Source organism: Gavia stellata, chromosome 22 (assembly GCF_030936135.1).
Source record: "Gavia stellata isolate bGavSte3 chromosome 22, bGavSte3.hap2, whole genome shotgun sequence".
NCBI classification, from domain to species: Eukaryota; Metazoa; Chordata; class Aves; order Gaviiformes; family Gaviidae; genus Gavia; species Gavia stellata.
In genome coordinates, this window is record NC_082615.1 from 13,463,799 (window position 1) to 13,476,646 (window position 12,848).

Genomic DNA, 12,848 nt, shown 5'->3' on the forward strand with positions numbered 1-12,848 from the left:
GCTAGGACCCGCTGCTACAGCAGACACCAATTAGTAGACAGCATTTGCAGGCTTCTGCTCATTAAAAATCCGGTAAATTTTCTCATTACAAAGACGTAAGAAAATCCTGGTTTCCTGACCAAATTTCAGGCCTGGTTTCAATTCATATTTCACCCACAATCTGGATACTTATAATTTCCCAAATTTTCTCATTTTCATCCCTGAATACACACACAGTACCATGGCTTCAGAATAGCTATTTTATTTCACTGCAGAGGTGGCTGCATTATGGTGGTGGGGCCAATGCTTCCAGTGCATCCTACTTATAAACCCGTCAGGATTCTTTTGGATAAGGAAAAGCACTATATAAACTGCATTTAATGATTTTTTCCTGCAGCAAAAAGGACAAATGTGGAGAAGCTTATTTTCCAATATGATTTAGTTATTCAGACAATAGGGACCACAGGCACAGAGCATAACGTTCTTCACTGCTGCTTGTCTGGTGCTTTACAGTAGCAAAGAGTATGGTTGGTTCATTGTTCTGTGGTGAGGCTTCTCATTAGGTCAACATGACACTGAAGTTTCAGGTATAATTTGAGGGGAAAAAAGCCTGTCTACTGCCGTGACAAATGCACTCCAGTCTTGACCTGAAGGGAGCCCCTTCAAATTTGACAGGGTTCAGGCTCTGCAACTTACTGGTGAGCTATAGCTGTGTTTTAGACGGAGACTCAGAGGAGGATGCATTTCTCCAGTGCAGTATGTTATAGTGCTAAACAGACATTAGAGCTACCCACCAGACATTAGAGCTACCCACCACGTCACTCAAATTTGTAGCAACGGTGCTGTTTGATAAATCACCACCAGCAAGAATTTCGTTGTGTTGGGCAAGCTCCTTAAATAAAAGTTCCCAAGCGCTTTCAGGCTATACATTTCCTGCCCACACAAACACAACACACCTACCTGTGGCAGCTGGAGAAGGGAGAGGGTAATTCTTCTCTTCTTCCATGAACTGCAAGGCGACAGTACAGAAATTGCTCTCGTACTGAACCACCAGGTGACTTAAAGCCACCACCAGCTCCTATGGAAAGAGCAGAAGAAACAGGTATTTCATGGTTACGTAGGTCAGAAACAATGGATCAAAGGGAAACACAGAACAATATGGTCATTATTGCTCATATTATGGGTTGGTCATCCAAACTAATAATAATAATAATTAAAAAACCCAACAGGAACAATCAATAGCAATATACAAACTGTTCCATGAGCAGCTTTGGCTTCCTGCAGATCCGCTTCACTCACATACACATCCTCTGCCAGCACACCAAGAAAAAGAAATTGGATCTTCTCAAAGAGGTCAAACACCAACAAGACTGACAGTATTCTCTTCTCCCATGACCCTTTCTTTTAAATAATGGAGACAAGTCTCTGTGAAACCAACCCTTTGACAAAATGAATACCCAACTGTCACCAAGGGGGGATGAGGACACTTTTTATAGTTGGCCTGGAGAAGCACGGATTTTCCCTTCCCCTCACAGGGATGATGTGAAGAAACCCAGAGCACTCGGTTTCAAAATTAACTCTTCACAACAAGTCTTTTACACCCAAGCAGGCTCCCACTACTGTTTGATCCTGCCTGATGTTGTCAAACTGATGCAGAGCCACAGAAAGTACCGACCTGGTGACTCGCACCCAGCCCCCTCTGCTCCTGCGCACGCAGCAGGATGGCCCACCGCAAGCGTGTTTCCTGCAGAGCAGCAGCGAACTGTGCCGAGGATCAGCGTCCTCAGCCCTCCGTGGCACAGTGTAACCCTCTCCCTGCGCTGCACACGTACGCACGGAGCGGAGCTCTCGTCCTACAGCCTGCCCTACATTTGCTCTGAGCTGAAGGAAACGGCATCTGACAAGAGGCCCCTGGGGACATGGCTCAGCTCTTCCACGAAGAGCTCCGGTGTCCGAATCCTACGCTGAACCGCACAGCATCGTACTGACCTGCAAAGTCAGCAGCTAACACGAGAACAGTGCTGCCTACCTGCAAGGGATCATCAGTCTGTTCATTCTCATAGCTGCAACTTGAGAACCCGAATTACCAGGCTGGGGTGGGGAGGGTAGGGAAGGTGAGCTTCAGACCCTTGGTTAGGTACGGCTTGCTAGGCATTTGGAAACCGCAAACAGAGGAGGTGGAGAGCTGGCTTTAGGTCCTATTCTCTGTTCAGGGGACTAATCTCCAAAGGAGAGATTTATGAATCTCAAAGAGCACAGTGTGACATGCAGTTCTCTCTTAAACTGATTAAAGGCTGGAACAAGACAACAAAAATTAATCCCTACAATGCTGGTGACAACTGTCAGGGTGTTGATGTTCCAGTTAAGTAAACACAAGCATTAGGACCCCTAAGTACACCCATCAAGAACAATCCAGAAAGTTAAAAACTATTTAATGTACTATTGATGTACAATGGCACATCAGAAATTGTAATTCTCCAAAACCTAGAGAGTAACTTTGAAACAGTCTGTCATCCATCCTTGTGGTTTCTAAAAGCAGTAAAATCTTTTTGCTGAACAGAGCTCTCGTGTTCTCTTCACAGCACTCTTACTCCCTCTCCTCTTCCTCCATTAAGACTGCCACATACTCCGTGTTTCCAGCAACACATTACTATTTCATTTAAAACCTGAGATCCTGTAATGTAAATTATTGCAATCAAACCAGTAATCAACGGAAGAGCATTAGTAGAAGAGTAGCCCAGCAAGAATTCTCAGTGTTCTGTGCACCTGCAAAAGACTTCAGTGTAATTGCTCTCCTTCCCTATCCCTGTCTTCACATTCTCTTTAAATTAAAACAACAGGATATAAAAATTCCCACAAAACCCTGAGATTGTTACTCCTATTTCAAACATTTGCTTAGTGGAATACATGATCGAAATCTGAGGTCCACTGTTAAACAGCAGAAACACTTTGATCTGAACAACAGTCTTGTCAACACCTGGACACGATGACATACTACACTTCACTTGTATTATTCCTGTCAGCAGGCTCCTTATATTGCAGAGTAAATCAAATGCTGTAGTATGTGCATTGAGAAAGGGCAAGTGGATAAAACAGCATCCCTCAACGCTACCGCACGCGACCACCCTGAGCGTGCAGCGTAAGGCCCAGTGCCGAGCCTTCAGCCACGGCAGTAGGTTGATGCTGCCATTTTCACTGGTGTCGTCACACGCGTGTGGTGCTTCTCAGTGGGAACCGAAGTTAAAAGACTTCGCAATGAAACAGATACTTCCAAAGGAGTTAAATTAATTGAGAAGTCTATTAAATAATGCACGCTCGGATGAGGCATAGCGCAGAGCTCATCAGCATGAATCCACCAAAGTTCGGCGCCGCCAGCCCTTCCGTACCTTTCTAACCATGGGGCTCCCATCGTTGATGAGCTGGGCCAACATCATGGCTACGTTGTGATCGATGGTGGTGGAGTGATCGGTCCGTTCAGCTGAGTTGCCCACAAATGTTCCCAGCGCAAAGACTGCAGCACAGCGAACCTGTGACAATCAAACATTCATTATTATTTTCCTCTTGTTTCCAGCCCGAAGTTTGCCAGTGGAATTTTTTTTATCCCCACAAACGGCATCTCTGGAAACCTGGGCTACTGTGTCAGGTAAATAGCAAGGGTTAAAGGGAAGCCCACTGAGAGTAAGAACCAAAACAGATTGAGCAAAGCACTGAGTTTGAAGTATTCACAGATGCAGGAGTATACTGAATTTCCCAGAATACTTGGTGACCTTCCCACGGGTGATTTTTCCAGTTGACATTACCTAGAATATGAATTAACAGGAATAAGGTACACAGGGATTTACTGTTGGGATGTGAATCTCTTAAGAGTGCTGAACTACAGCCTTTAGATAAGGGCTTACAGAAAGGTAGAAGAGGATGGAAAAAAAAAAAGGAGAAAAGACAGCAGCTCAAATCAGGGTAAACCTTGCCAGATCACACAAAGAACAGAGGGATCAGATGGCTTGGTAATCTTACAGCTCGCCTTGGCCGAGACTGCAAACAGCGGGGATACGGTGCAATCAGCAACCGCAGGATGTGCTTCACAAAGCAGAAACACTCGCTCCGGCTTCTCAAAGAGAGGTGCGGGTGTGCTGTAAGGACAGTCAACCCGACCTTTGCACAAATAAATACTGCGTATAAAATGGGGGAAAAGATGGGGCCAGAGAAAGGCGGTGGAGGATGCAGGACAGAAAGACTGAATGTAAAGGAGAACCTAATCTTTAATCACCGCACATTAGCAATGGTGTTTATCCCCAGCACACTTCTCCCACATGCGATGCAATCTCACTGGGGTCTGACAGGCTCTGTCAGTCACAGCCGAGCTCTGCACAAGAATCGCTTCTCTCTTGGAGAGTTTGTCACAAAGGTAACACACATTCAATTAAAGATGTATTTTCACACATACCAGGAGGAAAATGGTTTTCATACTTGGACAAAAAGACTGGAGGCTTTTTTGCAACACACAGTGAGTTTTGGGATCACATTTTTAACAAGCTTCTGATATGCAAGTAAGCAAAAAACGTGGTGTTTCCTAACTCCGGTGCCAAGATTCCAGGGTTTTCGGGCTGTATGAACTCGCCGGGCATTTCTCTGGTTACGTCTCTTGCAGGGCTTGTACACAACCATAAAGCTCTTGAAGGCCCTGGTTTTTTAAGTATTTCTGTAGCCCCCTGCCAGAATTCTCACAATTCAACTGGCGTTTACTTAAAAAGTTGGATTTTTACCTCTGGGATTGGATCCGAGAGGAGACTGTAGAGCTTTTCATGAGCGCTGTCTCTCACACCACACCACCTCGCTGAGTCAAAGTTCTGCCAAATACGTCCTAAACAAATGGCCACCCACTGACGCAGAAGAGGATGCGGATCGTTTAACTGCTCCAGGCAAATAGCAATCAGGTTTCCTTGAAGGCAAGCTTCCTAAAATACAAATCAACACAATTTATTTTGGATGACAGTTTCCCACCCCATCATCAAACAAGATGATTATTTCTGAAATAGACAGGAAATCAAGAGAAAATAATTATTCAGTGGTTATATACTGATTTTGTTATAAAATACCATTTGGAAGCAGCATGAAGGGAAGGTCGTCTACATGCTGTTATAGCTAGTTAAATAGTTGAGCATCAGAAATACTTCCTGTAATGCATAAAGCCTGTTTTTTCCTCATTGGAAATATTCCTTGCACCTGCCAGAGCCCCAGGATTTACGGCTCATTCCATATACCCTTCCCAAGAACTTTATCACAGCCATCAAGTTGCCACTTGACAGGAGCTAGGCACTATTTCTTTAATAGCACATCAGCGTGCTGCCTGGACGGGCAGTTGTCGAGTGACTTGTGTCCTTAACCTCCACTTCCAGGCGCCAGGTAAGTAACGTGTTTGTCACACCTCCAGGTCAGGTTTTCTTTTAATCCACATAAAAATAATGTAAAGCAATCTTCTATTTCAGTTTTCCAGTTCAGGGTTGTGCTTTAATGCAAGCCAGAACATTTTTATCAAAGCAAAGGCACAATGCAGAGAAGAGGTAGGAGAGAATGGAAGGAAAAAGGACGTTAGGACTCACCTGTCCAGTGTTGTAGTTGTTAACAATTACAGCCAGGATAAAAGCAGTCATTGTCCTGTGTTCAGCCTTAAAACAACATACAACTAATTGTTATCTTGAACACAGGCCAGAGAACAACTACACCCCACGCTTTCTGAAACATGAGATTATTCCAAGTGCAGTTTGTATCACATTAAAAGAACAAGAGAGGGGAAAGAAAGCTAGAATTTTCTTGTCATGCAGTCCTGTCACTAGTTACACCTGAGACACTGCATCAGACCGCCAGTACGATCCTCCCAACCAGCCTCCGTGTATTGCTCTGGAGGAGGCGTACAAATACCTATTACAGGAAACTACAAAAAACTTTTGCAGAGGCAATTACAAAAGTTACAGCACAATTAGGCTGCCTCTGCACCCAGCCCCCAGGAGCCCCCAGCTCCCACCATCACCACTGCGTAATCTGCGCTTATATAAGTTTACATAAGTTTGCAAACCCTTGTGTGGTTTGGCTGCCTCTATCACGCAGCCTGGCAGGAGCGTTTTTAACTCCCCTGGTCACTAACTCCACAGCTCAGCAACGACTCTCCAGTAGAGCAGTGGGTGGCAGAGGAGACTGAGGTGGGAGGCAGCCCTGTGTTAGCACCAGCTGCATCAGAACAGCAACAGAGAAGCTAAGATAAGCTAAGCAAATGCTAGAAGAGTCTGAATAAAGATGACTTGTCCTTACTGGCATATAAGGATCTGCCAAAACGGAAAGGAAATACTTGTGACCGTTGTCCTTCACAAGGTCAGCTTGGCACGACTGAAAAACAAGACAAAGAAAAACACAATGAGTACAAGAACATTGAAATATTTTTTCCTCCAATGATGTATGAATATTTCACGTCTTAATCATTTTTCTCAAATTTCATTTTCATTTGAGAAGCAAAATAAAGCACAAGCCCTCCATCAGGGCCGCAACCAAACATCCCCGCAGCAGAAGGGCCAACAGGGAAGAGCAGCGGCTAAAGCAAGGAACTCTCTGCCACCCTCCAACACGACAGAAGCAGTAGCTGAAAATGTGACCTCCTGCTTAGGAAAAGAGTTAAATTTGACATCTCTGTCCCACATTAAACTTTCACCCCTATTTAAGAGCCACCAAAGGCAAAACCGAGAAGGAATCTGGTTTTTTGGGTTTTTCTGTTTTGGGTTTTTATTACATTTAACAGAATAAAAATTATGTAAGATTAGATTTTCTAAAAGCCCCTGGTCTAATTCCGCACTTGATTTCCAATCCCACATCAAGGCAATTAGCTCACCATAGATCAGGTTTACTGATAATTGCTGCTCACTATCTTCTAGTCGTACAGTTAGACATCTATGTAACTAGTGTGAAGTCCTGGCCAAATCTGTACCGTTCCCCAGGGAGGGAGCAAGCGCCCCGACCCTTCCTGCTAGAGGACACGATGGTCCCACGCTAGCTACCAGAGTCAAGCAAGCAGCTCGTGCTGCCCGTTCAGACACAGGCAGGCGCTCCTGGCTGCCAAGCACGCGGCTGTTGCGGATGCTCTCGGGGTCCCTCCTCTTCCTCCCGGCTGCCCACCCGGTCTCACCCACAGGACTGCAGAGCTAGGGAAGTTTTTGGGCAAGTCTGGTGCGTGACCCTTCTGTAATAAACGTAGCACCCCCTTCCCCAGGATTATGGGAGGTGCGGTTTGGTAGCACAGTCCTCCCTGGATCTTTCCGTACCACTGTAGCTCATTTGCCAGCTCAGCCTGGCAGCCAGGATGTGAGAGTGTCTAGGGAATGCTAAAGCACCATCTTCCACAAGCAGGACGACTCTTGGAGACTGACGCACACAAGAAACCTAGCACATGCTTCTCTTAGTGACCCACATCCCTGAGCCATTACCAGTAAATCTGTAAGGCCGGGGGGCGGAGGAGGAATTATTCATTCTTCATATTCTGTCCAATGCCCCACCTAGGCAGGACTAGATTTTGACAAGAAGATTTCAACTCATCTACACAAACAAGACTAATCGCTGTATTATTTGGTCAAGTGCTAACGCGTATTAAATCCGTACAACAGTAGCATGTAGTAGCATGATCTCCTACTACACACAACCAAAAACTGCAGAGCAACTCCACTGCCTTTAAAAGCCTGTAAGGAGAACGCAGGCCTTCCTGGGGTAGTGTCAGCAGTGAAGCACATGGCATACACCATGGTTTTGCTAACAAACCAGCTCAGGCTTCAGGTTGACATATTGGGGTCAAACCCCAAGAATACATACTACGAAAGTGAAAATTTAAGGGAGGAAATACTGACTTGGCAATCAGTTTTCCCTGTGACTGCGGTTCTATTGTATGCTTCATGCCAGAGACAGGATCATGCATTTTTTATCAGGCATAGTAGGTGAAGGAGGGAACTAATTGTTGAAAGGCAAGGGGATGGCAAGACAGAGATGCAAGAGAATATTTTATTGCTGAAGGGAGTAAAGATGCTGGTTTTGGCAGACCAAAGAGCAGAGGGAATGGATTGATGCCAGGCTGCAGCTACGAGAGGCTTTCCTGACTTCTCTGTAATGCTGCACAAAAACCAGGCTTCCTTTTTTCCCCCTTTTCATTCTCAGTGTGAGTACTTTCTGTTCTTTACAAAAACCAATCCCCTCGCTGTAATGTAGGCAAACAGACACCAATAAAGAGGAGGCTGCCCATCTTCACACTGCATTTATTGTGCTGCCAGTGTTACGCAAATACCTGAGGCTCGAGGGAGGGAGACAACGTCTATAAAGCCAGCACACTTGCTCAAACCCTCCCTGCTTAGATCCTGTGAACAATGTGGAGAGCCAGGATCAGTAACACCTCCTCCTCAAGGAATAAGCAGCTGCACTTGTGAATAATAATGCAACATGACCAAAACAAGCCGCAGGCTTGGTGTGAAAGTTCAGAACTTACATAAAATATAAAGTTCCCAGTGCTGGGGAGGGACTAGAGCACAGATCTCCTCTTTCTCCTTAATATAACGTATGTGCTCTGTAACTTATGCCTAAAAATCTCACGGGTTCCTGGAATACAGCAGCACTGCCGCAGCTCAGGGGTGTCGTGGGCGACCGCGCTGGCCGGTGGAGCCTCGCCCCCCGGGTGGGCAGCCTTGCCAAATTCTCCTCTGGGAACACTTAACTTGAAGATTTGTATTAACCATAAGATGAGAAATGGTAGTCACGATCCTACTAACAAAGGACACATCTGGAAAGTAAGCATACTATTTATGTCACTCCATTGCTTTAAAAAGTATGAGGAATGTTTTCTATTGTCTTCAGCCAATTCTCTGGAGTGGCAAGATCTCTTTTTTCCTGCCCCACTTTAGTATTCACATTTTCAGTCCTGTTTAATATGCAGGTTTTTTTGGTCTTGCTTAAATTCCTGATTATCATCCTTATTACAGGTGGAGGGATTTTTTTTCCCTTTAAATTCAAGTATTTAAGATGTAGAAGGTGCTGTTTACCAAACATTATCAGTGTAGCAAATTCTTGACCTGAACTGTATTTGCAAGTGTTATAGCCATCTCCGTGCGGCAGCACACACCACTGCTCCTACACCAGCCTATACCTGCCCGGTACCCACAGTAGGCAACTTTGAACCATCACTTGCTGTGCAGCTCTGCAGGTGGATTGTCTAGAAATACCCCAGCAGGCTTCAGGCAGAGATGCCTAGAGTCCTCAGTGAATAACCTATGAAAAATCATCTGATTACACATGGAATTAAAGCAGATGAATCTAGGGGACACCTATGTATCACACACAAACAATTCTGTCTGAGGTGCAATGTTTCTGAAACACCGTTGATTTATCCTGTAATTTTTATGACAAACCACAATCCTTCACAGCATACCAGGCTTACTGGAGGTATCATCTGAACGGACACTGCTGTCTCACGTCAGAACACCTTCCTTCTGCCTCCCTGCCCAAAGAGAGGGAGGGACCAGAACAGAAATATTATCTTAGCAGGATATTCTGCTCTCCAGGGCACCGGCAAGTCTTACATAACGTGTTCTCAATCACATCCAAATGCAAAGAGGAATGAGCAATCAGCTGAACTCCAGTCTTAATGAAAGTAATTTCATCAGCTACAGTCTCCTGAAACCAAATAAAATACACATACAGGGGACAGCAGATGAAGGAGAGAGACAGCACCGCACAATTATTGCAAGGATGAAGATTACCTGGCAGAATGTTTGAAAATAAACACGCTTTTATATGCTAGGGCAACGGCTTCTGCCTGGGTGACGCAGGTAGCACCCACTCAAACCAGAGCCGAGCCAGGTAGATGCACGCCCAGCGCAGGCAGAGGATCGCACCCTCAGACCCACAGGCAGCACTAACGCTACGGCGATTCCACACAGCCCAACAATTAATTACCGCATCTACCCTTCGGCCAGCATCTCCTGCCTGCCTGCCTTCATACTCAGAGAGCTTGCTCCTGCAGTTGTCATCCCCCTCCAAGCCTTACAAAAGGCCACCTCCCAGAAAACGACGCTGACAGGCAGCATAGCGTGCTCTCCACGGCTCAGACAGGTCATAAACCGCTGCATCGCTGGATCAGCCAAACATGAAAAGACCGTCTCTCATCCTGGAGCATGCAGATACCAGTCTTGTGGTTTGTTTGGATAAATTTACCCTCTGGAAATGCAGAGGGATGGGAAGAGGAGCAGGCTGGAGCGTCAGAGAACTTGGAATCCACACAACATGCATGCTGCGATAACTGTTTTTTGTTAAACTTTGTTTGAAACTGAATCTGTTGTTTCAAACATACATGGCCAAACCTGGTGTCAGCAGAGACGGGAAAAGACATGTCTATTGATATGTAGCATACAAGAAGAAAGCCCTCTTCTAGCTTCTGATACGATGACATATTTGTTCCCTTCATGGTGTGACAACTCGAGCCGCTGCCTGTCCCCTCCCTCAGCAGCGTTCACTGCACTTTCCTGCTGAAGTTGCCCTCTCCTCCCTTCTCACTTGCACCACTTGTTTGTGGAGCTAGTGAGTGAAACGGCAGAGAGAAATCCTAATACAAAATTTAAGAGTATTTTTGCTGTTGTTTTGTTTTAAAGCACAGCCTACCAAAGGAGAGGGGCAATAAAATAGAGCATGGGAGCACTAATGATGGTGGCAGGAGAGGAAAGGGGGAAAGAGCCCTCTCAGATCGGCTTCACCACCAGAGAAAGCAAAGGATGGCACGACACTCTGTGTAAATTATACATGAGCCTACTCTGAAATGTACCTGGGGCTGAAGCATCAGCCATGGAGAGGCATGCATCAAAAATAAGCTTTTCAAGAGTAGCTTTAAGATGAATCGTTTTCATTTTCCTTGCTTTCCAAAATCCTCTTAGGATGTTAATGAAAATATATTTATAAAACTAAACCTGACAACGCGAGATCAACAGTGGGGAAAAATTCCAGCAAATTCAATATTAATCTCCATACTGAAATGGAAGAGATATAACAAAAATAAACTCCCAAACAGGCAAGATCCAAATTCTTCAAGCAGTTCAGACAATTTCATATTGGCTTATAATCGTGCCTGCAATTAACTGTGCATACCACTCGTAATAATTTTACATTGCTCAACTAATTGCACCCACAAACCATGGAGTCATACATATGAATATACAAATTTATCTAGAATTACTTACCTGCTTAATTATTTATTAAAAAACCACAAACCAGAGCTGTGGTCAAGGCCATCTTTAAAAAATCAGGGCTCAGATTTTAAACCTTATACCTAAAGGTGCCAAAATATTGTAGAGAAGATCAGAATCACAGACTCATGACAGGAGCAACCTCTCTTCCGCAGGGGGTAAATACTTCTATGGCAACCATCTTCAAACGTCTTGGCATGTGCATTAGACTTGGAGCAGGACTTGTAAGTTAAAGTCACCAAAAATTACCTTTGCTTTATTTCTAGAAAAATTCTGTGTCTGAAGCCTACCCGCAGCCTGTTTTGACAACTGACAGGAATGGTCTCGAACAGAACAAGTTTGATAACAACCTAAAGTGAACAAACTGAGGGAGAGTATGAGCGTGCGCACGCACGCTCTCACCTGGGAACGTGTGACAGAAGGTTCGAGTGCATTTTAAGCCCCTTTAGCAAGCAAAGCAGTATCTTCCCCAATAAAGACGCAATCAGTGAGATCTGACAGCTTTTACCTAGAGCACCTACACCCTAGAGCCGAAGGGGAACTAGGAACCGTGAGTCGTCAGCGTGACATTGCAGCATTAACAGACAGAGCAAACCTGCTTTCATCCCGGGCCGGCAGGAAGAGGCGGGCAGCCAACCCACCCCGTGCCAGCACCTTAACGGGGGTTCCCGTTCACAAAGTTTCAGGAGCTAGCTTTCATGCAAGTCAAATAAATTAATGAGATAACATGCTGGTCTCCAGACAATACAGCATCGTTTTGAAGCACCTCAGGAGAACGTCTCAAGTCTAAAGCAAATGGGGGGGAACAAAGGCACGTTGCTGAAACCCAAAAGAAACAGCCAAGTTCAGAAGTACTCACACTGTCCACTGCCAGAATTTTGGCCCAGATGAAGACAAGGAGTGGTCTCAGCTCACGAGCTGAACTTTGAAGTAGCTTCAGCACATACGGGAAAATGCCAACAGACAGGGCCTGGGGAGCCAGAGAGAAGAGGAAACCCTTGTGAACGGCTCGGCTTTACTGCAGAGGCAGCGCTGCGCAGGGGCAGGACCGAGTGCTCTGCGAAGATGCAGCATATTTAATGACACTGATGAGAAATCTGGCAGAAAACAATTTCATACGTTTCTAGGAAAGAGGGGATCCCTGCGTATTTGTCTATTGCTCGTTTTCATCTCGGATGTCACCAGATATTTTCAGACTCATTCGGTCCATGGAGGCTCAGAGTTAATCTAGCACTAGCTTTTACTCGTTACAGCCTGTGCTATTTTATGCTTCATGATACGTTGCGCTCTCCTCAGATGGGGCCATTTGCTCTCACAAGTAAACATATTGCAAAAGCTCAATAATTACAGGCTTCCCACTGGAAATTAAATAGGCCTCTTGCCTAAGATAGGCTTTTTACCAAGCCTTCTCCGTGGGGTTAGAGACTACGCTCACAGGAGGACACGCAACACGTGAAATCTTTGAGAATCCCACCGTGAATGCAGATACCCTTCCCAGAGCACAACGTAAAGGAAACGTATGGCGAGGGATTCCACTTGCAGCGCTGGGCTCCGGGGGGTTACCACCCGCACAACCCGGCAGCAGCGGAGCAGCACCCGGCGATACGGCCAACG

General features: G+C 45.5%; 1 protein-coding gene across 2 annotated transcripts in view; it reads right to left on the reverse strand.

The window, feature by feature from the left end:
- RPTOR (regulatory associated protein of MTOR complex 1) overlaps positions 1–12,848 on the reverse strand; it is a 161,088-nt gene that overhangs the window by 51,827 nt on the left and 96,413 nt on the right. Inside the window, exons 13-18 of one of the 2 annotated variants that reach the window (XM_059828082.1) lie at positions 12,094–12,204; positions 6,286–6,360; positions 5,580–5,645; positions 4,743–4,934; positions 3,366–3,506; positions 940–1,057 (exon numbers count right to left, since the gene is read on the reverse strand). In XM_059828082.1, the coding sequence (XP_059684065.1) occupies positions 940–1,057; positions 3,366–3,506; positions 4,743–4,934; positions 5,580–5,645; positions 6,286–6,360; positions 12,094–12,204 (703 nt within the window). The remainder of the gene's footprint in view (positions 1–939; positions 1,058–3,365; positions 3,507–4,742; positions 4,935–5,579; positions 5,646–6,285; positions 6,361–12,093; positions 12,205–12,848) is intronic. The other variant, XM_059828083.1, reaches the window with a different exon arrangement.